The 16498-nt window shown below is 39.8% G+C and overlaps 1 protein-coding gene across 1 annotated transcript; it reads left to right on the forward strand.

The window, feature by feature from the left end:
- Window positions 1-646: 646 nt before the first annotated feature.
- Window positions 647-8996, forward strand: LOC124163038 (suppressor protein SRP40-like). Its single transcript, XM_046539821.1, has 2 exons — window positions 647-805; window positions 8712-8996. The coding sequence occupies exons 1-2, from the start codon at window positions 647-649 to the stop codon at window positions 8994-8996; spliced, it is 444 nt and encodes a 147-aa protein (XP_046395777.1).
- The last annotated feature ends 7502 nt before the right edge of the window (window positions 8997-16498 follow it).

Raw genomic sequence — 16498 nt, forward strand, 5'->3', positions numbered from 1 at the left:
TCACAACACCGAAGTCACGCAAACGGCCAAACAACACACGTAAAGGGCGCTCATGCTCTAGTTCGTCGACGGAGGCGACTAATATATCGTCAATGTAAGCATAGCAGAAATCCAGTCCTTTCAACACTTCATCAATAAATCTTTGGAAGGTCTGTGCTGCATTTCTTAGTCCAAAAGTCATGACAGGAAATTCGAACAAACCGAACGGAGTTATGATTGCTGTTTTCGGGACATCGTCACTGTTCACGGGAATTTGATTAAACGCCCGCACTAAATCAATTTTGGAAAACACAGCTTTGCCACACAAACCGTGCGCGAATTCCTCTATGTGCGGCACGTGATAGCGGTCGTGTATGGTCCTGGCGTTCAACGCCCGGTAATCCCCACATAAACGCCACTCGTCACCAGTCTTAGGGACCAAATGAAGAGCGGAAGACCAGCAGCTGTCGGATCTACGTGCAGTTCCTAATTTCACCATTTGCTCCATTTCGCGCTTGGCAACCGCTAGCCTGTCCGGCGCGAGTCTGCGGGGTTGAGTGAAAACAGGGGGACCTTCCTTGGTGCGGATAAAATGTTCAGTAGAATGTTTGATTGCTTTAGGGGCACCCGATGGAGAGGTTATTTCAGGGAATTCCGCTATAAGGCGATGGTATGCGGAGGAACCACTGAAAGCAGTTACACGGTTTTCCGAGTACGGGGCCACGATTCCAGCGACACTCAGTGTTGTGAGGCCATCCACCAATCGCCCACGACGTATGTCCACAAGAAGGCCAAAATGACGAAGGAAGTCAGCTCCAATGATCGGGTGAGACACATCAGCCACCACAAACGTCCACTCGAAAGCTCGGCGGAGGCCCAAAGAGAGACATAGGCTGCTATTCTGGATAAGCGTTGCAAAAAATAGCATATGCTATTCTGCGGGTCATTATTGCAACGCGAGTATTCTGAATGAAGCGTAGTAATAATTTTGTTCGGAATAGCAGCATGCTATTTCTTGCGCGAGCTATTTGGAAGCTCCGCCTCTTCCCGTATGAAAAACTTTCTGAACACGATGGCTGCTAATTTCCGGGTTCTCCAGCCGCGTCTGTCGTTTATGGTTGACTACAGTTTCGGAAGCCATCCTGCTTCCGAAACTGTAGTCAACCATAAACGACAGACGCGGCTGGAGAACCCGGATATTAGCAGTCATCGTGAACAACGCCGCGGAAACCTACGCACGAATTTAACTTTCTGAACAGTTTTCGCAACCAATGAGGGAGAAAATATTTTATAAAATTTTCTGTATTTTACGGAATATTGACTTGCAATTATAAACAATTGTTTTATTTACATTTAAAAATTATATTAAAATCTTGGATTTATATAATACACTTTGAAAATCCCATTTAGGAAATCAGCTGTTTGTTGTGGCTGTGATAGATTTCACAATGACTTCAGACAGGTGGGTTAGATTATAATTTGATTATGATAATGATGATTTATCGGGAATAAATATTGAATCAATTGCTTGTATCCGATCGGTTGTTTAACGTGAGATATTTGCTATGCGAGGTAATCATTGAAAGCTAAATATATTTGATTGCCGCTTCGAAGTCTGTTCGTTGCATGTCAAAATAAATATGTATCAACTTTTATTGCTTTGATCGTGACGATATAGCTTTACTGTATGAACTAGAAGCTTTCGTTTCCAATACTAGCTTATTATTATATGACTCCCTAATTTCAGTATTCATTCTTTGTTTAGGAAATGAAGTAGGTGGCAACGTCACCCGCTGTGCTTTCATGTAATACGATGGAATAGTATCGATATTTCAGCTGCAGATTTGAAAAAAGCAGAGGGAGGTGATGGTGAATTTGAGGATGGATGGAACAGCTGTGAAAAAGTGAATCTAGCAATAGTGAATCGTGTGGAAAGTGCTGTTGTGTCAGTTATTATTGTTTTCGTATCAGCTGATTTTAATGTGCTCACTGAAATTTTTGATAGACCCTGAACTGTGCCGATATACTGAAACTTAATTGTGTGAATAACTTACTTGTCTATAGAGGAAACAATTTGTATTGAATTCCACATGATATATATTGCATTAATGATGTACATGGATATTCCATTAAACGTTTGTGGCGAATCATATTTGTTCGGAAACTTTATTGGTGTTCGGAGAAATTCTTTGTTTTCAAGCAAGTAATTCAAGTCGACTGCCCGTGTTATAAGTTTGTAAATTTTAAGTTTTAATTGTAGAAGGTAGCGAATAGTGGGGAAAATAATTTCGACTCGTTGCATGTATTTGTATATACTGTCCAATTGAGGAAATGAACGTCTGATCAGAGTATATGGCATTATTATGGTAATATATGGTTTTCATTGAAAGCTATAACTATTATTATATTTGGCGAGTTAGTGTGTTAACACAAGCTTGAAAATTTTCAAGAATCGACCTAATAGCCTACATTGAGGATATTTTTAGTAGCAAGTCAAGTGATGAAATAAAATTATGAATAAAACAATTAAAATTTGGGCTAATCGTAGTAATTCTTTGCATTTATTGTTTTCGTACTGTCGATGAAGCAAGCATTGTGCTTCATATATTAAGCGCGAATGTTAATTTCTACCCAATTCACTTAACTAGTTAAATATTCATCACTTATGCTACTATTATTTAATTAAAATGAAGCTGATATCATTTTATTTTTGGCTATTATTCCATTTTTCAATGCTTGATTAGGTTACTTTAACCTCAGAAAAACAATTCGACATCGCAATGCGTACGTTTTCTGGGTTGCAATTCCGAATAGCTCGGCCTCGAAGACCGCGTAATATTATTGCAACCCTACCGGTTGCAATTCGCCGTTCAGAGTAGTGAATTGCTACGAGCTTATGCTATTCTGAGAATTACGTCTTCCGGTGTAGTAAAAACACGAATTGCAACCGTTCTGAATACCAAATAGCATAGGCGTTGCAATACGCTATATTATAGCAACCTTGGTTGCAATATCGGAGAATAGCATAATGCTATTCCATCCAGAATAGCAGCCATTAATTCATCACACATTTATAAATATATTTATTTTATATCTATAACATATATTTGACTCCTCTCTTTTTTGTAACATTTTTGCCCAGTTCTATTTCAAAATGATAACACGGTTGTGTTTTCTGATCTGGCTCATTGGTCGTTTTTATAAGTTTTTTACAGGATGAATAGTATTACTGACAAAATGTTTACGTTCTTTTACTGCTGTAACCCAGCTGCCGAAAATATCTTTTGTATTAGATGACCGGTATTTACATTCCTTCACACTAGGACGTGTCGTTATTAATATTTTCGGCCTTTTGTCCCAAAGGGCCATTTGTTGCGTAGGCTTTCCTCCCGACATTCATAAGCTTGCAGTTGTCCTGAGGATACCTGGTCATTATATTTTTATTGGAGATGGGTCGAATAGCAGATTTCTCAAACTCGAATTTCGAATTCGAATATTAGATCATTGCTCGAATATTCGAATACCTCGAATACTAGAATTGTGCAAAGCATATTAAATGTACGTTTTTTCTTCTATTTCCCTTGATGAATGTATTAATAAAAAGGTATACAGTGGAACCTTGATCTGTCGTTTTTAAGGGGGGACGAAAAAAACGATGAATGCGGAAATGTTTGACTAGGTTGCCTATGCAGCAGGAATTAACCCAGTATTTTGGCGAGTAATTGTGATTTCCTTTAAAGGTTTCAAACCGGAACTTGGCTGATTAATGGGATAATTTAATTTTATGGAAAAATTTAGGCATTTAGTTGATTCAACTAAGATCTCTTTCAAATATCCTAATGGGACACACCACCTCGCGAAAAAATGTTTGCATGCCGTCTCGGCATTTGCACTGCTACAATGGATCTCTGTCTGATGTATACATTCTTATTTAAACCAAACGCCATTTCAGCGCCACGCCCGTATTATACTCGGCTTCGTCCAACTTCTTTTTTTCAACAGGTAGCTCGCTTTACCCTCACTCCTACTGTCAAGTGTTAGCGGACAATCCGAGGCGTTTTGCAAAAAACACGCGCTTCTCCCCCGGATTTTTTTCTTCTTCTATTATTTTCAGTCAATCCTAGGAAGTTCTCACGAGAAAAGCAGATAAATTCGATTTGCTAGCACGGAGAAACCAAATACCTTGAAAAAATATCTCATTGTCTGTGGCAATAGAGATTTATAGCATAACTCATAAATTGTAACTTGATATATGTTTTCACCTTTCCCTTGGGCTACAACTTTATGGCGGTGGAAAGGCTTGCGCGTTCCTATGACCCTTAGAGCTGCGCTGGCGGGATTAATTCGCAATTATTTCCGGTAGGGCCACCCATGCCAGATAGGTCGAAGGGTAGGAGCCAGACGAAAGGTAGTCCACGTGATGGTGTCACGTAAAAAACACTGTTGGAATGAAGTCGGAAATCCTACCAACTATCTCTTCCCTGAAAACATGGAGTTTGATCAAAATATAAAAAAAACACGAAAGCGTCTTATTTCCAAGCCGCTTGCTTACTTTCGTGTATCAATGTATACAGATAAAAACACTGCTGTTACGACGTATTAGTATTCTCTGTTTAGGGTATCAAACGAATAGGTAAATACATTTCATAGTATGCATTGATAAAAAACTCCTTTTCCGCCCGAGAATTTTCCCTCTGCGCGCAAGAAAAAGCAAGAAGCCCGGCCCAGCGGCACCGTAATATTTTTTCTTAAGATCAAAACCTTGTAACTCGCTTCAGAATTGATGTAAGTTAATGATTTGTTCACCAAAAATAACCTTGTAGTTTTCTTCACATTTTATACGCAGCATATAGGGACCCACGATGTTAGAAACGTAGGTTAGTAAGCAACTACTTTTTACCTTGCAAAAATCAAAATTTTCTTGTCCTAAAGGGTGTTACGTCGGCATAACAACATTTAACTCAATATTTGTACAATTGGTGAAGACTTTCAAAGATAAAATAGTGTGAAGAACTTTGCGCAGAAGATTTAATTCAATACAGATAACGGCCAGGCAGAAATTGCGAGAAGAAGTTAAAGTAAAAAAATACACGTTTCTGACGGAAATCGAAGGAAACGTTTTTTATGGCTTTTGTTATATTTTTTATCGAAAAACTATTTAAACCAATGAATGCAGCATCTCTTTCTACATTAGAATTCAATTTTTAATCAGTGCATAACGCAACATAAATTTTCGTGCTGTTATTGACAACACCGCGCTCCCGGCCTTATGGAGATTAACATGGGAAATGATTCTCCATAAGAGCCCATACTGTCAACTAAATGTGGTGGAATCGCGAGACCCAGCCCTCAAGGGCGGGTGTCGTAGGTGGCAACGAGATCGGCAAGGTCCTCGGGGTCCGAATCATGCGAAATCCTTGCAGAGACATATCATCATCATCTTTTTCAGCATCAGCAGCAGCATCCCAGGAGCAGGACAAGAAGACCAAGAGGATGGAGAAGAAGAAGTCATCGATGAATATAGGGACATGGAATGTGAGGACTATGATGAGGGCGGGAAAGTTAGAAAACATCAAAAGGGAAATGGATAAAGGGAGGATAGATATCTTAGGATTATGCGAGGTGAGGTGGAGGGATGGGGGTGGGGGGACTATAGGAGTGATGGATATAGGGTTATATATAGTGGAGGGGAAGAGAGCCAGCGAGGGGTAGCTTTAGTATTAAACGGGAAGATGGGTAAGCGTGTGTTAGGTGTAGACCAGGTGAGCGATAGGATTCTGGTGGTAGAAATTGAGGCGTGGCCCACCAACCTTGTGGTGGTCCAAGTTTACATGCCCACCAGCAATCATAGGGAGGAAGAAGTAGATGAGGTGTATGAACAGCTCGAGGAAATAATTAGAGGCACACCGGGTAAGAAAAATCTGGTAGTGATGGGGGACTGGAACGCGTCAGTCGGGGAAGGGAGGGATGGAAACGAAATAGGAGAGTTTGGATTAGGAATACGGAACGACAGGGGTGAGAAAGCAGCAGAATTTTGCAAGAGAAACAAGTTATTCATCACAAACACGTGGTTCAATCATCATAAAGGGCGAAGGTACACATGGAAAAGTCCAGGAGATGTAGGGAGATATCAAATAGACTACATTATGGTAAGACAGAGGTTTAGGAATAGTGTGAAAAACTCGCGCAGCTTCCCAGCAGCAGATGCGGATTCAGACCACAACCTAGTACTTATGAAATGCAACGTAAGATTCAAAAGACTCATGAAAGGCAGGAGGGTGAGGAAATGGAATGTAGAAGCACTGAAGGGGAGTACGAGGAGAGAATATCAGGAACTAGTGGATATTAGTATACGGGAGATTGAAGGTACGAATACTGTTGAGGAAAAATGGGATAATATTAAAACTGGAATAGCCAATGCGGCGGAGAAGTCAATTGGCTACGTTGACAGCAGAAGGATAAAGAAGCCCTGGGTTACGGAGGCAATGGAAAACAAATGGAGGAGAGAAGGAAGTGGAAGTACGTGGGTACAGAGCAGGGCAAAAGAATGTATAGGGAACTAAATAATCGATTACGACGTGAAACCAAGAGGGCAAGGGAGGCTTGGTGGAAAAGACAGTGTGAGGAAATGGAAAAGTTCCAGAAGGATGGAGATGTAGGCGCGTTATATGCCAAAGTTAAGTCGCTATCGGGCGGCAAGAGAGGACAAGCCATGTCTAAAATTAAGGCTACAGATGGGAGGATGCTAACCCAACGGGAAGAGGTACAGAGTAGATGGAAGGAATACGTGGAGGATCTGTATGACGGAAGAAACAGGCCGGAGAGATTGAGTTTAGAGGAGGAAAGTGCGGTGGAGGATGATAATCTTGGGCCGGGGATATTAGATTCGGAAATAGAGAGAGCACATCGTGATATGAAGGCTAGGAAAGCAGTAGGCGTGGACAATATCCCATGTGAGCTTCTGAAGAATCTAGGGAAGGAAAGTAAGAAAAGGTTTTTCGAACTAGTGCGCAGGATCTACGAGGAGGGATGTTGGCCGGAAGATTTCGTGAAGACGGTTCTAATTCCGCTTCCGAAAAAGAAGAAAGCTGTGGAATGCGGAGATTATAGAACTATCAGCCTAATATCGCATGCGGCGAAGGTGGTACTGAGGATATTGAACAGACGAATGGAGGCAGGGGCAAACAAGTATTTGGGCGAAGATCAATTTGGTTTCAGAAAAGGGAAGTCAATTCGTGATGCAATAGCAGTAATGAGGTCCTTCGTGGAGAGGAACCTTGAATATGACCATGATGTATATGCCTGTTTCGTGGATTTTGAGAAAGCGTTTGATAGGGTGAACTGGGTAAAGTTAATGGATATTCTCAAGAAAATAGGTGTAGATGGGAGGGATAGACGACTAATTCGTAATCTTTATATGGCCCAGACTGCACAAGTGAGGGTAGCGGACGGAAAATCTGGGTGGGCAAGCATTGGCCGAGGTGTGAGGCAAGGCTGTCCTCTATCGCCGCTTCTTTTTAACGTATACGCTGAGGAGATGGTAAGGGAAGAGTGGGACGAGTTGGAAGCTGGAGTGAAAGTGGGAGGAATGATGTTGAAATCGGTAAGGTTCGCGGATGATCAGGCGCTGATTAGCCAGTCAGCGAGGGGACTACAGACTATAGTGGATGCTTTATACGAGCGGTGCGAGGAGTATGGGATGAGGATTAATCACAAGAAGACTAAGGTAATGCGGTTTCGTAAAGTATCGCGAGGAAGGAATGTGAGACTCAAGATAGGTGGGGAAAAACTTAAACAGGTAGAACAGTTTAACTATTTGGGCAGCACATTAGAGGAAAACGGACACAGTAGCAAGGACATCAGGAAGCGAATTGCACTAGCAAAGGAGGCGTTCATGAACAGGAAGGAGCTTCTGAGAGGATCGTTATGTAAGAGTTTAAAGAAAAGGTTAGTGAAGAGTTTGATTTGGAGTGTAGCTCTCTACGGTGCGGAAACGTGGACACTGAGGAAAGAAGACGAGAGAAGATTGGAGGCATTCGAGATGTGGGTATGGAGAAGGATGGAGAGGGTTAAATGGACGGAGAGGAAAAAGAACGACGAAGTACTGGACATGGTGGGTGAGGAGAGGCAGCTTTTAGATGAGATACGGAGGAGACAGAAGGTATGGATTGAGCGAGTACTTAGCGGTGAGGGGATGTTGAAAATGGTGTTAGAGGGTAGAATGTTAGGGAAACGAGGGAGGGGAAGGAAAAGAATAGGATTTTTAGATATGTTGAAAGAGAGTAGGCCTTACAGTGAATTAAAGAAGGCAGTGCTTGAAGGAAAGGGAGGCTTCCAGATCACTTCTTGAACACTCCATGGAAACCTACCTTAATCGGTAGAATACCAGAATAATAATATGTTTTCGGAAAAAATACCGCATCAACTTCCGAGAAGCTCAGCTGCGAGGATATCGAGTTTCGCCAAAATGCTGAGTCTCCGTCGTATTTCTTCGTCTTTCCGACATTTATTTTCTTGCGTAAAATGCTTAAATAAAGTCTTAAATACGTCGTGTTTCGTCTTATTCTTTTTTAATTACGCGCTCATAACTAATATTTCAATCCAATAAAGGTGTAATGATAATTGCCGAAAGTCATTGTTAGACACTTTTCGTGCTAGTAGATGACCCATGCAGCAGTTGATCTCCAGAAAGGGGGAAATTCGAAGCCGGTAGGTAGAAAAATTAATCCAAGGTGGCCAAGGAGAATGTCGAGAAAAAGGTGAAGTGTCGCAGGTCGAGCAGCAGTTCAAGCACTAGCAGTACAGATGACAGCAGTGGCTCCAGCAGCAGTAGTAGTAGCTCCAGCAGTAGTAGTGAGTCGTCATCGAGTGAGGTGAGCAGTGATAATTCTAGTGACTCGGACTCTTCTTCTAGTTCTTCTTCATCCTCGTCGTCTTCCCGTGACAGTGATGCAAGAGGAGGTGGCAGAATGAAAAGTCACGTGGTGAAAATGAGTGGGCCTGGGGGTAAAACTTAAAATTCAACTCGTGGAATCCATTTTTGCTGTCACGTGGCAATCATGCGAAAGGAACATTACCTCATAGGTGTAACACATGCTTAACTATAAGCGAGTATAATTTTCAAATGCATTTGATTTTTTATCATATGGATTATGTACAATTATTTCTCATTTTGTACAATTGAATTTCTGTGTTAGTCATTTTTTTTACATTGACTCAATTATAATTTTATCTCAAAAGTTTCAGGAAGTGGTAAGTGGTTTTGAACAATGTACATAGACGATTCAATGAAATTATGCTTTTAGCTACTCTCCAATAAAGTTATCATTTTCTATTATAGAAGAAAATGGAAAGTATAAGCATTATGATTATACCATTTTTCTGAACTGATGGCGGCTGGGTGGAAAATAGCAGGTAGCCAATCAGAAGCGCTGCCCCTTCCAGCTCTCCCTTCCCCTCCATCCCCTTCCCTTATCCGCTCCGCTCCCCTCCATCCAGCCGACCGGCGTTGCCAGCCTTGAGAATAACGGTACTTTCGGGGGCGGCGGAAGATTCTCGGACGAACGCTGAGCAATTCGATTTGGCAACACTGCTAGCTGGACGGCGATCTGCATAGCACGGAGTTCGGAGAGAGACTGCGGGCTTGTACATACTTTCTCCTGTCGCTCTTCTGTGATTGGCCAGAAGAGTGGGTGGGTTTCGAGCACACTCAAGGTCAGCCGCCATCAGTTCAGAAAAATGGTGTAGTATTTATTTAATGGTACAATTCAACTTGTGGTCAACAAGTACACCTCATTTGCACCAAAATTAGGTAAATATAGAAAATATGATCACTTTTTTGTGTTCAAAGAGGAGCAAATAATGCTGTGAACACTAAGAAGTATGGTTTATGAGCTTGTTAATTAAAGGAAATCTTACAATTCAATTTGATTTTAAATAGTGCCAATTGAACAGTAATCTCCAGGGCAAAGGTTCCACTATTTACACAAAACTACCGACAGCCAAGATAATGACAAGAAGATCTTCATGAAAGAAAACCCAAGAAATGGCATTAGGCTCCCTTTCCTCAGCAAAATTTCAATTGGGATGGGGAGCGAGGGAAGTCTGAAATTATGATATTTTACAACACAACAAAATATGTTGTGGGTATTGTTAACCTAAGGCCCTAATACATATAATCAACTCAAGGTCCAACAAATTGCTTTATTTTCTATAGCATAATATGTTTTAGGAATGCTAACGTAATTCCCTGTTGAGTAATACCGTATTTCTCTGAATATAGTCCCCCCATTAATTTTGAGGCTTCTGTTTCCGGAAAAGTTAAAAATATGTGTTTGAATATAGTCTACCCCTATACTTTTACCGCAGGCATTTTTGGAAAAAAGGGGGGACTATATTCAGACATATATGGTAACTAAATTCAGTGTTATTAATTAAAAATTAATGATAACCATGCGGAATTAGGAAAAACTAACTAATCAACGGTTGCTGTAACAAAATGATTTTGGAAGAAACAAACAAGGCAACGAAGGTGGAAACTTGGGACATCACCTAAAAATAACTGTCAGAGGGAGTAGGAAATGATGCATCAATCAAGTTCGATGCCGGACGAGAGGTAAAAAGAAGAACCTGAGTTGTAATGGCATTGATTTGCCCAAGGGTGACAGGATTTACATAATTTTGTGATCATATACAAGGTAATACTTAGGAGATCAGGGTGGATACTACAGCATATATAAGAATAATAAGTACCCAATGCTATTCAGAAAAAGAATTATAATATAATTTTTAACTTTTTCTTTCGAAAATTTGTTTCCTGTAAGTAGCACGGCTTTCATGTAATCAAGTGTTGTAAGTTACCCGGAATAGACTTTTATTTCTTTCTATATATCTGGTATCCAAATAGAATATTTTCAATTATTTGTATTTTTATCCTCATCAATATTCAATGGAACTTTTGCTTTTGCAGTATATTGTTTGGGTGATGAAAATAGAAATGTACAAATGTGCTGGATGAAGATAGAAATGAACAACTGTACTAATTAACAGGAATGTACCAATGTACATTCCAGTTAATTTGGACACACATCCCTAGTGATATTTTTTCCCAGGAAGTAGCTGCCCCACTATGTGTATAAGAACTATAAACAAATAAATGTTTTTTATGTAATTTGAGGGATAAACTACATTTTTGTGTAACTATGTATTTGCAAAAGTCCTCTCTGTTATTAGGTAAACTATAATTATGGAAAAATAGTAAATTTCTTCTGAAATTCTGGTACATCAGAAATTATGCATATTTTTCTCAGCATCCACATTTGAGGACTTTTGTTTGTTGATTTAGCAGCAGTAAGGAAGATGGTGAAAGAGAATTTAACTCGAAATTAGTTCAATGGGGAGGGAGAATGTTCAAAATTGGTGTCTATATAGTTCATAAAAATTGCATATCTTCTTGCAGATAAATAAAATCAAGTAAGTGGCTGCCCCTAACATTAGGTGGCCCAAAAACCTACTATACATTGTAGTGTGAGTTCTTCTTAAATTTCAGCAGTTTTGACGGTGTTGGGGCCAGTTTTTGATGGTTGCGAAGGTGCAGGGTCATATTTTTGGAAACCTCGCTTTGCTGTCATCTTTGCTGCATTTCTATACTGTCTTAACTATCTGCTCCTGCAGTATTCTCCTTTTCATGTTACTTAGAATTTCCTAATTTTTCTACCATCTCCGCCATCAACACGTTAGTCTTTGAAGGTGTAATACCATTTATTGGCATTAGATAACAGGCAATACCATGGCTAGCATTCTGTGATAGTCGAATGAAAGACAAGTAGATAGATTCCTTAGTTCTTATCATTTCCTTTTCTCTGATTATCATTAGTTTTAGTGTTCTCTAATGTGATAGGGAGTCTGCCACCTGGGTAAGATATCCAACACTCAGTGGAATGAGTTTTCTTCGGTAGATCTGTGGGAAAGAAGAAACAAAAGAATTGATTTTGTATTTTTGGGAGTGGTTGGAGATTCAACTGTTAGCTTTGGGGGAGAAGGCGCAAATTTACGTACGTGGGCAGATTGCTATGCGCACTGCAATCTCCCATTTCACCCAATACCCCAACAGTCCCTTCACATCCTCATGTGTCTCCTTCCATTTAACCTTGTTGAATTGACTGCAGAACTGCCCATTTAATTGATTCAGAGCATAGCCAACTCATTGTGTTCTTGTGAATGCGTCTGAAGAAATAAATATGAAATGCCTGGCATGACAAGGAATAACATTTACGTATGTTAGCTGATTTTGCAGTAATCAGAGGTGATCATGCTTAATAATGATATTCAGGGTGGCTACTGGCAGTTATTTTATAGATTTCCTGACTTTTTCCTCACCTTCTCTGTGTTGGAATTAACAATTTTAATTTCAAAGGATGCCTAGAACAGCAATTTGTATGGTGGTATAACATTCAAACCTGAAGTTTCTTGTCAAAATACGCCACTCAAGACAACACTCTTTTCAATTGCAGACAGCATTGAATGAGAGAACAACAAACACAACAATCACCAAGCATGATCAAAGCTTCTAGCTTATGCTTTACAAATAATTATTTGTTACGACCTGATTCACAGCAATAAATTCTTTTCTAATATCCTTAAGGGACAAACTTGCATGCTAATTTTTTTATTTTTCATAAAATAACAGTATCAAGAAATGCACTTTTATCCTGAATGGATTAATGTGATTTATACCATAGAGTAAGAGTATTCTAGAGGGCTCACGGCATAGGCGGAAATCGTATCGACAGGCTTAATTCTCAAAGAGCTGATAGATGGCTCTGGAGTGGCGAACAAGAGGCGAGATAGTCAGCTTTCAAGGACGTTACCTGTCCCTCGTCTGTCCATTTTCCTTCCCGCCGTCCTCTCTTCCTAACTCTCCGTCAGTCTCCCAAGCATCGAAGGAAGGGAAGACGATGTTTGCCTCGGGCTGATTGTGAGAGAAAAAAGGCAGGGTCCTATAGGGATTTCTTTCTCTCCTGACGAGCTGCGTCTTCCCTCTTCTCTCTGCTTGGCTTTCCCCTTTACTACCAACTGAAAACATTTTTACAACGTACAGCTGTGAATAAGTGTTGAAACTGTCTCATTTACTTCAAACATTGCAGTCCGAAAGCCAAGAGGAGAGAGAGGGAGTTTTCAGGGGCCCCGGGCCCTTTAAATATATATTGGCAAACTAAACGAATAGGCTATCAGTTAGATACGGTCACGGAAGTATTCATGACCACCACAGATTTTGATGAAATTGTGAGAAGAGATATGCTCGAATATCGAATGGACGTTGGAGGGGTATTACATGTATAGCAGTGTTATATTATGCGAGACAATGATTCCTTTGACGAAGTACTACAGCCTTCCGCAATGCAGTACTGGAACATTGGTAAATTTGAGAGATAATATCGCTGATAATATTTTGTTGGAAGACATGATACTGAGCCACTTTGTGAAATTTTCTACACTCCATTTAATAAGGCAAGGAAATGTTACCCGAGAATCAGTCCAACGCTGAAAATTTGATGCAAAAGTAGAGACAAATTTATGATAGTTGGAGTTTTTGGTTTTGAGTTTCTTATTTCAGGACATATAAGACGAAATGGTTTGCGAACAACAACAAGCGAAAAAATATGCAAAAGAATACACATTTTATTAAATAAAAGCTGGTACCAATTTTGCACATTTTAACACATTCGACGCGATGCGGCTCACAGATCCATCATCTTGTACAAGAATCTGTCTTACATTTAATCATCATCTTTATACCTTGTATCATATGAGGCACGATATTGTGGAATTATATTAGTAAAATTAGACATTACAATATATCCACCGAGTTTTAATGTGACGCTACGCGTATCGTCGTTACAAACATCATTATCAAGTATTAAGAGTTCCTCCTTAAGCGATGTAATACTAACGAGTGGTAAAGGTTAGTTTTCGGTGTCAAAATCGGATCAAATATGTCTTGGTGCTTGAAGGGAGGGGGTAAGATGGAGGATGGGGTTTGGGTGACGAGAAGTGGGGATTTGAAGGTTGTGGGAGATAAAAAACGACCCTTCTTAATTTCTACAATGTTAGTTTTTAAAGCAATAAGTATTTTAGAAATTTTTTAAGACCGGCAAGACGAACCAGACACCCGTGGCGTATACATTACGCCGCGCTACCGGCCGTGCACCGCATGTGTACCTTTATATCTGTATCACCTACAAATGTACAAGCTCGTTAGCAAAGTACGCCACGCGCCCATTCGTGTCAAAATATCTGGCGCGCGCGCTCGATGGCTAACGAAGATGTTTTACCCATACAGCACAAGCAGTGCGAAACCCGTGTAAAATCGTGATAATACACGGGTAAAAACTGGTGTATATCCCGTTTCTGCTCGTGTAGAACTGGTGTAAATGCGGTGTATTTCCGGTACTATGTCCGCTATTTCTGGTGTATACACGTGTATTATCCGTATATTATTCCTTAGGTCCCACGTAGTACCACGGTTCTCGAGGGCGACGCCACCGTCGCAACATTGAGTTACTTTCAAATATGGCCGCTAGTTGGCAGTACTGACGCCTCAGCCAAATCGATTGGTCGATTATATCGAGCTATCGATAGGTCGCTCTTGGCAATTTATGCCCCGTTTACACCACGATCGTCGCGACGTTGATCGCGACTACTGCACGTTTACACGTCTAAAAGTTACCATCGTAACTCAGTGCTGCCCTCGTTGCGGAATTGTGTCAGATAACAACTGACGACGACACTGCGTGAGAAAATTGAAATCTTGGAAATTAAGAAGCAAAAGAATATTAATGTTTTCATGTGCTAAAACTGAAGCTAGACCGAACTGTCGGTAAAACGTTAAAGAATGTAGGTTTCTTTATGGGAATCTGTCCAAAGTTTAGCAATATTCATGCGGTAAAGACAGTGGATATGTCTCCTTGCTACGTTCCAAATTGGAATATTTAGCTAACTGGTCACTTTATTATAATATCGACTCAATCCGGATTTAACGTGTCCAAAATAAATTTTTCAAATTAAATAATTGCGATTTATTAATCTCTTTGTCTGATTACAACACTTCATATATTCTTTCCCTAGTTAATTTGAAAACTCTTGCACGACCAAGGATCCTCCAACAAAGGCATATTCCTCTACAAAATTATCAATTAATATTTAGATTGTTCCTATCTCCTTTATTAGTAACTTTTAATGGATCCCGTCATAGCTACATAAATCCTCACCTGCTTGTTTTTAATTACCATAGAGCAAATTATGCCTTCAACTCCCAGCTATGATGAGATAAAACTAAAACTAGTCATAACAGTCCGTGAAGTCTTAAACTAGATTCTTCGAGAGAATATGTCAAAACATTCAAGAATATTCACGCATTAAAGACAGTACATATTGCTGTTATAATTTAACTAGAAAAGGCTTAGATTTCGGCTTGATTCGGCACAAGTATTGATATCTCCACGTCCTCATCTAAATGTTATGGTTATTTCTGGCGAATTTTATTGTGAAATCCTTAATACAATGATTTAATTGGTTAACATTTTGTGCATGTTTGTTATTTTCCATCATCTGTGAAGTATAATGTAAGGATACATGGGTATGGGTTAACCTGTAAATAAAGAAATACATAAAACTGGTATAGTATAGAATATCCGATATCATTTGGTAAATAGAACATCAGAAAAAACTTTCCCATCACGTCCTTCCATTACCTGCTCAATAATGTCTTCATTCGTTGCCATATATCTTTGATATATTAGAGTTATTTATGAAATTTCAATTACTGTATCAAGATTGCAACGGCGCGAAAGAATCGTATATGCATCGATCTTCATTTCGATCTCTTTTTTCTTGGCACACTAGCGCTAACCATCGTAAGTTCGGCAGTGTTAGGTACTAAGGCCTACGATGGTAACTCTGCGCGTCTACACGACGTTTTGAGGGTACGATCGTACGGATCAACGTCCCGACGATCGTTGTGTAAACGGGGCAATATATTAACTCATCGATAGGTCGCTCTTGACAATTGTTCGACCCTGAACGATTAGGATGAAAAAATAAACATGGCTATTCCACAGATCAAAAAATTAAACTTTGCAGTTACACTGATTTCTGTGTAATTACAAAGCTTAATTTTTTATCTGTGGAATAATAAAGTTCAATTTTTTCATCCTAAATGTAAATTCCATGAAGTATCTATAGGGTGAATTTTATGACCTAATAATATATTCTGTTGAAAGACAAAGTTTAATATTTCACCCAAAAAGATTAGTAAATTCAATGAACTATCACCAGGAACCACCTATGACCCCGAATGCATAAAAATCGGAAGCTTGTAGTCTACCAGTGAGTACATTTAAAGTGGTGCATTTCAAAGGCTGTATCGCAATGTTTTTTCATTGACAGAAGTTCCTTCAGCATTCCTGTAAACAAACGTGACAAGGTGATCCTCTCAAAATGCACCATTTAATGTGATCAA

The sequence above is a fragment of the Ischnura elegans genome, chromosome 7 (genome assembly GCF_921293095.1).
Source record: "Ischnura elegans chromosome 7, ioIscEleg1.1, whole genome shotgun sequence".
NCBI lineage: Eukaryota > Metazoa > Arthropoda > Insecta > Odonata > Coenagrionidae > Ischnura > Ischnura elegans.

Bases quoted from the DNA above. Each gene is read 5' to 3' on its own strand.
- LOC124163038 (XM_046539821.1), top strand. From the start codon at position 647: ATGGTATGCGGAGGAACCACTGAAAGCAGTTACACGGTTTTCCGAGTA. The intron at 806-8,711 runs GTGAGACACATC...AATTAATCCAAG, and splicing joins AAGTCAGCTCCAATGATCGG to GTGGCCAAGGAGAATGTCGA.